The sequence below is a fragment of the Loxodonta africana genome, chromosome 24 (assembly GCF_030014295.1).
Source record: "Loxodonta africana isolate mLoxAfr1 chromosome 24, mLoxAfr1.hap2, whole genome shotgun sequence".
Taxonomy (NCBI): Eukaryota; Metazoa; Chordata; class Mammalia; order Proboscidea; family Elephantidae; genus Loxodonta; species Loxodonta africana.
In genome coordinates, this window is record NC_087365.1 from 31,958,630 (window position 1) to 31,970,778 (window position 12,149).

Sequence of the window (12,149 nt, forward strand, 5' to 3'; positions counted from 1 at the left end):
ATGGCATTATAATACTTTGTTTTGTCTTCTCGAGCCACCCTTTGAAATCTTCTGTTTAGCTCTTTTACTTCATCATTTCTTCTTTTCACTTTAGCTACTCTACATTTAAGAGCAAGTTTCAGAGTTCCTTCTGACATCCATTTTTGTCTTTTCTTTCTTTCCTGTCTTTTTAATGACCTCTTGCCTTCTTCACAAAAGATGTCCTTGATATCATTCTACAATTCATCTGGTCTTCGGTCATTAGTGTTCAATGCATCAAATCTATTCTTGAGATGGTCTCTAAATTCAGGTGAGATATACTCAAGGTCGTACTTTGGTTCTTGTGACTTGTTCTAATTTTCTTCAACTTCAGCCTGAACTCGCGTATGAGCAGTTGATGGTGTGTTCCATAGCCGGCCCCTGACCTTGTTCTGACTATATTGAGCTTTTCCATTGTTTCTTTCCACAGATGTAGTCGATTTGATTCCAGTGGTATTTGACTACCTGCTGGTATTTGAATACTCGTGGCACAGCTTCCGGCAGCATCACATGCGAGCCTCCATAGTACGAAAAACTGACAAGATGCATGGGGGACAATTTGATAGCTTCTAAATTTTTTCTGTCATAAAACAGTGCTACAATGAACATCCCTACAGCTCAAGCTTTGTAACCACCTCCCTGATGGAAACTTTTCATGACTGCTCTAGACAAATTCTGCTTCTGAAACCATCTGTGATGAAGAACCATCCTTTTTATTTTCAATTCATCATGGACTGATAGTTTTGTAAAATACGATGAAAATGAATTCTTAGAAACACAAAATAAAAGCCCCATTTAAAAAAATTATGAGATATAAGAGACATTATCAAATTATTACAAAAGTTTCAAAATGTTTATAGTCAATTTCTATACTTATTATGTAGAGGGCAAGACTATAATGTGGGGATTAAGCCCGGAATGTGGGCCGCATCTGAGTTGTGCTGCTCTACGCAGCACCTCTGTCACACTGCACTACTGTTACCTGTCCACTCGGTTTCTCTCCCTGGACTGTGAGCTCGGCCCATGTCTGCTTCATTACTGAGTGCTCTGACTTAGCCTCTAGAGCATGCTTGTGGACTCTGTGGAGTGGGGAGTGTTCAGGTCACATCTCTAGTCGCAGCTGCTAAGAGAGGCTACTTACCATTTGGGACCAGCAAGAGGCTTTTCACAGTGCTTCTGAGGGGACCGAGACTGATCTGATTGGTGGTGGCAAATTCAGAGAGCTGAGCCAGAAACCTTTCCACCTGCAGAGAGGGAGGAGTACAAACCAGGCCTTTACTTTCTAAGCATCCCAGAACCATAGACCCCCCCACTCAGGAACTCTCCTTATCACAAAATACTTTACCTCTTTTGGCTCAGCTAGGAAGTGGAAAATCACTTCTGTAAGGGCTGAGAACTGCTGTGAAGAGAATAACACAGAGCGTCAGTAAAATTCCTACCACTGCATCAGTGTTCCACATTCCATCCAACTATACGCCCTTGGGAGCAAAGAAGAAACAGAACACGTATCAACCCCTTGCAAGGTTCACATTTATTAACATTGACAGCTTTTTTCTTTTTCTCCTCTTTCACAATGGTGGCTTCAAAAGTTCTGTAACTTCTCAAAAGCCATAAATTAACTCTATCAAGTTCATTTTAAGAAAATGTTTTACTATTGCTCTAAGAATTAGCCAGAAAGTCTTCAGAAACAATACTACTGCCCAAAATTGTTATGCTCTTGAGTGATCACAGAATCAGGATCTAGACTTAGTGCAGGCCCAGGCCACAAGCTTACTGATGACAAAGACTAGTCTTACATTTCCATTTCTACCTCTCCTTCATCGTCCTGGCACAGGTTTGATGCCCAGGTAGCATATATGTTATGAGTGTGGGTTTATGAGTTAGATCTAGTTTGAATCATTTCCACTGCCCATAACTAGCTGTGTCTCTGGGCAAGTTAGGATGAACAAGAAAATGCTAAGGAGACAGGGATTATGGTTACCTTTTTTTTTTTGTCATTGGGTAGACATACCAAGCAATGCCTGACAATGGAGGGAGGACATAAAGGTTTTAAGGGACATGGAGCCTGTATCCGAAATGTTGTATTAAGCAGAAATAGCCCTCCTCCATAGCAAAGGGAGGTCATAATACAGAGAAGGAAAGCACTAACCCCGAGCAGAATATTCAAAGAGAAAATAGTTACGTGTCAGAACACGAAGCATAAGTTTAGGAACAACATAATTAAATCATGAAGACAAAACAACATTTGTACTATCTCATATATTTTCGGACCTTTATCATACTTAACATTTAATGACACACGCACACAAAAAAAAAACTGCACAGAATACTTCCCTTATAGGCCCTAAAGTTGTAATGTGTAGTGTGACGGTCAAATGCATCTGCTTCTCTGCTCTGCCACACTGAACTCCACGCATACTCCCAGCAAGGCTCTGTTATTTCATTCTAAAATGTATTTCATTTTAAAATAGAAAACTAGTTTTCAGAAATTAAGCTAAAATAATACATATGCATGGTTTTCAAAAAACATTTCTCATTTCTCCCCATCTCTAGTCCTACCCCCCACAGGAAATTACTGCTAACACCTTCTGTGGTGGTCTTTCTTGTTTTTTTTTTTTCAATACAAATGGGATCATTCTGAATCATTCCCCTGCATCTTGCCTTTTTTCCACTTAATCATATCTTAGAGAGCAATCCATGTCAGCAGATCTAAATCTACCTGGTTCTTTTAACAACTGCATGGTATCCAACTATGACCAGTAAACCAGTTGTCATTGAGTTGATTCTGACTCACAGAGACCCCATGCGTGTCAGAACAGAACTATGTTCCGTAAGGTTTTCAATGGTTGTAGTTCGCCAGGCTGTTCTTCTGAGGTGTCTCCGGGGGGATTCCGTCAACTTTTCAGTTAGTAGCTGAGTACTTAACCATGTGTGCCACACAGGAACTCCGTTCCACTATATAGATGTAGCAAAATTTAACTAGCTCCCTAGAGGTGAGTCAGTGTCTGTTGGTATTACAAACAATGCCTAATGAACATCCTCCCACATACTTTAAGCACATTTACAAGTACACATCCCTAAGGATAAATTTCTAAAATGTATCCTGGGTCAAAGGATACATGCATTTTAAATTCTGAGACAATGTTGCCAAATTGCCTTGCAAGAAGGTTACACTGATATACTTCCACCAGCCACTGGCATACAGGTGTCTGCTTTTATAAAACTTTATCAACATTCCTTGGGAGCAATTAAATCAATCCTGACCCAAGGGTTATCTTTCTATGGTATTTATGATCTTGGGTATACAACCTCATAAACTGCTGGTTCTATACAGTAAAAACAAGAATAGCCCAGACTGGTTTAAGAATATGTCCCAAATTGTTTTTGAGTTTTCCTTTAAGTTTTTTGCTACAAATCTGTGGAACTGTCAGGTCTTTGGCCCACTTTATTTCCTATGCTGCTCAGGGCCTTTTAATAAAGGCAGTGGCTAAGAAGTTCCCCAACAGCTTTCCATTTCCAGGCCTCAGCCTAGCATTCAGCCTCAGCTCTACCTCCTTGACTAGTCTCATTCCTCATCTCTCTTTTCAAGAGGGGCCTCAAGCTGTTACTGACACTCATCCCTATCTCCACTTCTCCAAACCCTCCTTATCCTTCAGAACCCTGCCCAGATATATCACTTTCCCTCGAAACTCCATGACACTCCCAGAGAGATGGGATTCTACCCAGATTCTTGACTTCTGGAGGCCCTCTCAGTGCCTGGCCTGGGGGCACTAATAATTTTCAACCTTGATAAGGAACACAATTGTGTCTTAGCAGAGGAGGGTCCTGTATGGCTTTGTATCCTCACACACACACACAAAAAAAAAAACCAAACCCACTGCTGTGGAGTCGATTCCGACTCATAGCGACCCTATAGGACAGAGTAGAACTGCCCGATAGAGTTTCCTTACAGCATCTTAAATATAGTAAGCGCATAATAAATATTTGTTGAATAAATCTTCTCTAAACAGAAACAGCACTTTCCCCATTCTGTGCCTTTGTACCTGCAAAGTTGCCTCACTCCATGACTATCCAGGTATATCAAAATCTCACCAGTAAACATATGAAAAGATGCTCAAGATCCTCTAAACTAAAGAAATGCAAGTCTTTAAAACACTATCACCTTTCAGATCTGCAAAAATACACGTGTGCTGGTGAGAATATTAGAAAACAGACATGCTTACACCCTGATGATGAGAGGATAAACTGGGGTACCCTTTCTGGAAGGTCATTTGGTAATACATATCTAATTTTTAAATGCTCATACCCTGACTTAGTAATTCCGTCGCAAGATGCACGCGCTTCAGATATACTTGAAAAAGCAAACCAATATACACTTACACAAAGCTGTTTACTGAAGCATTTTCATAAAAACCAAAAAAGAAAGCAATTTAAATGCCTATCATTAGGGGACTGGTTAGATAAAATATGGTAGATCTATTTCAAGGAATATTATACAGCTGTCAAAAAGAATGAAGTAGATCTATTTGTGCTAAATACGGAAAATATCCATGATATATCAAGTTAAAAAAAAAATGGCAAGATGGAGAAAAAGTATGTACAGAATGACCCCTTTAGTGTAAATAATTTTAAAATACACACATATGCTGGCAGATGCACACATTTTATCTGTAAAGATACACGAGAAATTATTAAAACGGTTATTTCTGGGGATAAGAGAAATACACACTTAATTTTAATTTTACACCTGTGTAAAAAAAAAAAAATTTTTTTATTTATACCATTTAAGGAGCCCTGGCGGCACAGTGGTTAAGTGCTCGACTGATAACCAAAAGGTCAGCTGTTCAAACCCACCAGCTGCTCCACAGGAGAAAGAGGTGGCAGTCTGCTTCTGTAAAGATTACCGCCTGGGAAACTCCTGTAGCGTCACTATGAGTTGGCATTGACTACACGGAAACAGGTAAGCTTTATGAAGCAGACCACCACATCTTTCTCCCATGGAGTGGCTGGTGGCTTAGAACCAGCAACCTTTGGTTAGAAGCTGAGCACTAAACCACTGCACCGTCAGGGCTCCTTTCCATAAAGATTACAGCCTTGGAAACCCTACAGGGCAGTTCTATTCTGTCCTCTAGGGTTGCTAGGAGTCAGAATCGACTGGACAGCAACGGGAATGGGTATACCATTTGAATTTTCTAACAGAGTGGGCCGCTTTCATTTCTAGCTGGGCAAGAGGACTGTAGGGATTTGTCTTCTTCTTTATACTTCTCTCAGTTTACTCTCACAACCATTCTAAAAATGGTTATATTTTAGTCCTACCTTTTATAACGAAGGCTCCGCATTACTTAGGACTGATCGCAGGCCTCAGAACGCTCACCTACACAAGTACTGTGTTGCTTCTCCACTTCCTGGCCTGCCTTAGCAGACTGCAACTTTCCCAGGACTAGAGACTGTGTTCATTAAACCTTTGTTTAAAGAGTTTAGTGGCTATGTGGTATGTAGTAAGCATTCGGGTAAAACACTTTTTGGTGGTGCCAACATTAATAGAATTCTTTTGCTCCTAAGGCCTAGGCCTCACACATCAAAATAAATTCCGCTAATACAGTGGGTGAGGAGCCCTGGTGGCACAGTGGTTAAGTGCTTGGCTGCTAACTGAAAGGTTGCTTTGGAAACTCTACAGGGCAGTTCTACCCTGTCCTATAGGGTTGCAATTGACCTGATAGCAACTTTTTTTTTTTTTAATACAGTGGGATCATCTGACAAAAGGGGAAAAATATGACCGAAACAACTTCAGTAAGCAGTTTATCAAGAGAAAGCTTTCTGTATTAAAAACATAGCCAAAGGTTTACAGCGTGTCTCAAAATTAAAAAGTTAGTGAAGATCTGATTTTAAACGAAGTGGTTTGTCTTTTCCATGAATACAAATTTGGAATACCTTGGGGATCCTACAATCTAGTGATTTAAAAAGTCTTGGTTTTTAGCAGCGGAATCTTCTTTATTCTCCAAATGGAAGTCTTCCAGAAAACTCCAATGCATAAACACGTAAAAACTAATCTACTCGGTTGGGGAGATCATCTACAAAGCTCTGTTCTAGTGTGCTTAATTCTCCAGGCTCTGAAGTCAAAACCTGGGACTTTAATTCCTAGCTCCACCACTTCCTGGCTGCTGGACCTTGAACAGGTCAATTATTTCCCTATTTATTTTTATTTTTCTTATTTGTAAAATGGGAATAACAACAGTACCCACCTTTTAGGGTTGTTAAACATAAAGCACTTAAAACAGTGCCTGGCACACAGTGCATGCTCGATAAGTGACAGCTACTTTGATTTAGCTGCTCTGTTTGGATTTCCTTATCTGTAAAATGTTAATAATAATAGTGCCTAATAATAACAACAACACCTCCTTGTATGGATTTAATGAGTTAATATACATAAAAGCACTTAAAATTGTGTTGTACAGTACAGTGGCCACTATCACATGTAATTACTGAGCGTTTATAAATTGAAATATGCTGTTTAAGTGTAAAATACACACCAGATTTAGTACCCAAAAAAGGTAAAATATCTCATTGATATATTTTATATTAACTACATGTTGAAATGATAACACTTGGGTACATTAAAGAAAGTGTATTAAAATTAACTTCCTGTTTCTTTTTAACTCTTAAAATTGAAAACGTGGTGGCTCACAATTTATTTGTATTGGACATCTGTAGGCTTAGAACACGCCTGCCATTATAATCATCCCTACTACTTTTTGAAAAAACAATCGTTTTTGGAATTTTTTTGTTTTTTATTCCACATGTATGAGAAGCTGTGGGGGATGCTGAGGAAAAAAAGAGGGGCCCCACCTCCTGGGAAGTTACATCCAGTGGGGAAAATAAATATACCTCTAGAGAGATGGTGAGAAGTGTCATTTTAACTTATTCATTTAGGCTGTCTTTGTGGTTCCAAAGGGGTACCCAAAGCCAGCACCGTCATAGTAAAAAGTCTGTAAGGCTGACTTTGCAGGCACCTGTGGCTTCAACAAGGAGAAAGGCGTTGCCTGCTTCACCTCCATCAAGGATAAGGTCCTCCACTGTATATAGATTATTTTCTTGGGGACAACCATGGAACCCCCTTAACTCAGAGGTCGTAACTAGCTTTGCCTTCAACCCTGCCAGGTCAGGCCCATCTCAGGGCCCACAGAGCCCCATCCTGGCTTGGCCCTTACTGACATCCTCATTCAACCCCCATATTACCTGCCCCCCACCAGGCTCCCCTTGGGAAGCTCAGGCCCTCCTTAATCCACCCAAACCCCTCGGCCTCCTTACCAATCTGTCAGTCCCCTCTTTAGCCCACTAAATTCCCCCACTCCCCCAAATGCCCTCGGCCTCCCCACTCCCTTAGACTATTCCTTCAGTTCTCCAAAGTCTCTTCGGCCTCCTTAAACTCCCTTCAGCCCCTCTTCCAGAACCCCACAAGCTCTCTTCGGCCCAGGACCCCCTCATTCTCCTCAGAAGTCCCCCAGTCCCACCGCTGGATCCCCACATACCCCGTCGAACCCCTCGGCTTGCCCTTAGGCCTCTCGAGTTCCCTTGCTCCCCCAAACTCTCCTCAGACCCCTATTTCCCTTAGCTCCTCCCTGACACCCACCTCAGCAAACGCACACAGCACCCCTCGGCCAAGTCCTCCCAAACTCCCTTCGACCCCAGGAGCCCTCGGCCGCCCTCGCGGCCTCCCCTCTCGGGCCCCGCGGCCCTCGCGGCCTGGCTGGCGACCCACCTGCGCGCCGAGCTGGTTCAGCTGCTGCATGTCGCCGCCCACAGCCTCGGGCACAGGGTCTTGAGTGCAGTGCAGGCGGCCCATGGCGTCCGCCCCAGCGTCGCAGGCCCCCCAGGCCCCGCAGCCCCTGCCGCCTTCCTGGGCTTCCTCCTTCGCCTTCGCCGCCGCCGCCGCGGGCCGCCTCGCCGCGCTTCCGCAGCCGCACTTTCGCCACGGGCCCCGCTCCTCCCCTGGCTGTGCCTGGTGCTGGCGGGGACGCGCCCTCGCCGAGCCGCGGACGCGCGCGGAGCCCTGGGTGCGGGAAGGCCCTCGCCGAGCCGCGGACGCGCGCGGAGCCCTGGGTGCCGGAAGGCCCCGCGGAGCCCTGGACGCGCGCGGACCCCTGGGTGCGGGAAGGCCCTCGCCGAGCCGCGGACGCGCGCGGACCCCTGGGTGTGGGAAGGCCCCGCGGAGCCCTGGACGCGCGCGGACCCCTGGGTGCGGGAAGGCCCCGCGGAGCCGCGGACGCGCGCGGACCCCTGGGTGCCGGAAGGCCCCGCGGAGCCCTGGACGCGCGCGGACCCCTGGGTGCGGGAAGGCCCTCGCCGAGCCGCGGACGCGCGCGGAGCCCTGGGTGCGGGAGGGCCCGCCGCCTCTGCCCCCAGTGGAGTGCCTTGAGAAGCAGAGCACAGAAACGCGGATTCCCTGTGTGGTCTCCCGCTGAGTGATCCCTAGACATGGCGCTTGGCTTCTCTGAGCCTCAGTTTCACTGTCTGTAAAATGATTCTTGGGGTGGCTGCTTAAATGAGTTAATCTTCCTAAAATGCTTACAACAGAGCCTGGCACACAGGAGACCCTCAATAAATGGCTAGCTGCTGTCACTGTCATCATTATTATTCATTGTCATCATTATTATTATGCGTTCAGCAAATACTGCATGCCTACTAAATTAGATGTCAGACACTGGGGATAGAGGAGTGAACAAAACAGGCCAGAGTGCCCCTCCGAGAGCTTACAACAGAGTAAAGCAGTTGGTCTCAAGCTTGGGTGTACATCAACATCGCCTGGAGGGCTCCCTGAACACAGGTTGCTGGGTCCCACTCCTAGAGTATCCGATTAAATGGGCCTGGGATGGAGCCTGAGAATTTGCATTTCCCACAAGCTCCCAAGGACCACACTTCGAGAATCACTGGAGTGGAGGAAACTGATTCACCAAAGGTTAATCAGAAAAAATGGAAGGACTGCAACAGCATCCGGGAAGGCAGTGGGCAGGTCAGTGAGCGGAATTATTGGGACAGTGGCAATCACCGCAGCCCCTGAGACACTTTGACCCCCACAATCTCTCTTCTCAGGGACCCCTCACAGTCCCCAGGTGAGGATCACCTTGATCCCTACTGGACAGGTGAAGAAACTGAGGCATGCTCCCTGGAACCTAGGACTACTAACCCCCAAACCTAAGAGCTCTGAATCCCACCTTAAGGGTGCAGGGGGAGCGCCTTGAGTGCAGGGGGAGCTTAGAAATCTTGGACGGAGGGATGTGGCAGGATTGGTTGGCTTTCCCCACAGGCTTTCTTCTCTACCCTTTCCCCAAAAATCCCTTCCAGAAAGGTATGAACAAAATGTTTTCTACCCACAGGCCAAGCCCACACCTGTTAGTCATTATGTCTTTCATGATTCATCCAACAGATAATATTGAGTGTCTACTGTGGACCACACACCATGATGGGTGCTGGGGACAGTGCGGTGACAAAGCCAAATGCAGCCCCTGGCCTCAAAGAACTCAGAGTTATGGTCAGGGCGGCAGACACATACACGTGAAATTTACGTGTACGTGAAATTATGAACTGATACTGAGAGGTACAAGGCACTCTGAGTGTCTACAGGCGCCTGTCCCAGGCTAGGGTGCCTGGAAGAGAGGAAACCTTCGGTTTCTAACATGTGGGGACTCAACTCAGACCACCTGACTCACCATCCAGGAATTTTTATTTAAAAATATTTTAAAATCTTTTAAGAAAGATCCCTGATAGGGTGTTATATTTATTTATCTTTAAATTTTAAACCAACGTGTTGAGATATAACTTACACACCATAAAACGCATCCAATTCAAGTGTATTTTAAAAAATTATTTTTAACTTTTTTTTTCCCCTTTAACATCCTTGAGGAAACCACTGGGTTTCCTTCATTTCTGCTCCCACAGTGACTGGGGCTGTGCACTCAATAAATATTTGTGGAGCTGAATTAGCCCATGTGACAGAAAACAGAAAAAAGGGAGGAAATTCACTGGAAACTGCTGCCCAACGCTGCAGTAACACAAAGACCGTCTTGTCTTCCAGTCTTTTTCCATATAACAGGCCACTAGGATTTCTGTGTTTTGTTTTTACATATTCAGGGCTCCCCCTTTTTGAGGAACTATTTAGTCCCTACTACTTTTTCCCGGATGGAAACCCCGAGTTCTGCTCGGTGTGACTGGGATTTGACTCGAAGGCAACTAGTACCAACATTCAGTGTAGTCCCTGGACCAGCCGCAAGGGCATCGCCAGGGAACTAGTTAGAAATGCACCGTCTCAGGCCTGCCCTAATCCTGGTTTAGGAGATGCATTTTAACGAGATCTCCAGGTGATTCAGGCACTTTAAAGTTTGAGGTGCAAATCATGATAATTAAAAAAAGAAAAAAAAAATGGCGACCCACGGCTCATGGCGATCCCATGCGCAAGGGAACAAAACATTGCCTGGTCCCTATGGTGAAACAGCTCTAACCCACTGTCGTTCAGTTGATTCCGACTCATGGTGACCCTATAGGACGGAGTAGAACTGCCCCATAGGGTTTCCAAGGCAGTAAATCTTAAGGAGGCAGACTGCCACATCTTTCTCCTGCCCAGCCCCTGTTTGGTTTGAACCACTGACTTTTCTGTCAGCAGTCAGCTCTTTAACCACTGAGCCACCAGGGTTCCCAAACAGCACTAGACTAAGAGCACTACGATGGACAAAATTTCGTGTTGGGGAAAGACACCGTGACGATCTCTCTGAGAACACACAGAAATTATCATTTCAACCTGAACGGAGACCTGGTGGTGGGTGAACTTTATGATAAATTCTCCCCGGTAAGGCTCCCCTTCCAACCCACATTTCCTCCACCCCAAGGAGAAGAAATCTAAATCCTCAAAATCCTAAACAACCCCATTCTTGGCTCCAATTGTAAGTGCTACATAAACATTATCATAAAAAGTTGCGTAATACTCTACTGAGCAAGAGTATGATAATGTCCATTATCAGTCTCCGGGGTTGCCTGTTTCGGTCTTTATATTCACTTTCTTCAATTTGATTAAGAATTTTGCAGCTAACAAAGACAATAGGTAAAAAACACCTTTCCAATGTTCTCCTTCACAAGCCACTATTGAATGAAAAACAGGCGTCATGATGACTGTTAATGCCCTAACTTTGTAGCCGGAAATGCAGTCCTGGATCAGGCCTCTCCTTCTAGAGACAACCAGGCCCCCAGCAGCTCCCATTTTAACCTTAACAAGGGACCCTGCTCCCTTCATTCACTTTAAAATGTCCCTCTGGAGGGCAATGGAGCTCCCCATGCAAGTGAAAGGAGCTCGTTAAGAAGTAGTTTCTGACACAGAGGATTCCTGCTGGGAATTTCACTGAGAGGTCAGGTTCCCGCAATGAGGAAAGTCTAACCCTTCGTGCTAGAAAAAATTTTTAATAAAAAAAAAAAAATTAAATGTTTTATTTTGTGATAACTGTAGATTCACATGCGGTTGTAGGAAATAATACAGAGAAAGCCCTCGTATCCTTTACCCAGTTTCCCTCGATGGTAACATCCTACAAAACCTGAGTACAAATAACACAATCAGGAAATTGACATTGATACAGTCAAGATACAGAACATTTCCATCCCCACAAGGATTCCTCACGTTGCTCAAGGGCATTGTAACAGAGGAGACAAATGCCAGGTCCTCTTCATATGAAAAACTAGAAAAAAAAATGCTACTATGGACATTTTTATGTTTCCGTTTACTGTTACCGTCATCATTATAATAATCTTCAATATTAGCCCCTTTATTATAAAATCAGATTAACAAAAATGCAAAGATGTATTTAACCTAGAGTTTTCAAAAATACCTACATCAGTTAAGACAAAGATGAAGGAAGGCTGAGGAATTGTTCCAGGTTAAAAGAGACTAAAAAAGACAAGACAGCTAAATGCAATCTGTGATCCTGAATTGCTATAAAAGATATTATTGGAATGCTTGATGAACTTGAACATGGACTGGAAATTAGATAATAATATCAATTGTTCAATTTCCTGAGTTTGATAATCCTACTGTGGTTATATAAGAGAATGTCTCTGTTCTTAAGAAATATGCTTTGGAGTATTTAAGGGGA

The 12,149-nt window shown here is 44.2% G+C and overlaps 1 protein-coding gene across 7 annotated transcripts in view; it reads right to left on the reverse strand.

Moving 5' to 3' along the window:
- Positions 1-7,913, reverse strand: part of COMMD7 (COMM domain containing 7) — a 32,457-nt gene extending 24,544 nt beyond the window's left edge. The window contains exons 1-4 of one of the 7 annotated variants that reach the window (XM_023550145.2): positions 7,778-7,912; positions 2,353-2,463; positions 1,364-1,417; positions 1,160-1,262 (exon numbers count right to left, since the gene is read on the reverse strand). In XM_023550145.2, the coding sequence (XP_023405913.1) occupies positions 1,160-1,262; positions 1,364-1,417; positions 2,353-2,463; positions 7,778-7,861 (352 nt within the window). In that variant the 5' untranslated portion in view covers positions 7,862-7,912. Of the gene's footprint in view, positions 1-1,159; positions 1,263-1,363; positions 1,418-2,352; positions 2,464-7,777 lie in introns of all 7 variants that reach the window. The other 6 variants (XM_064275964.1, XM_023550144.2, XM_064275966.1 and 3 more) reach the window with 6 other exon arrangements.
- Between the last annotated feature and the right edge of the window lie 4,236 nt (positions 7,914-12,149).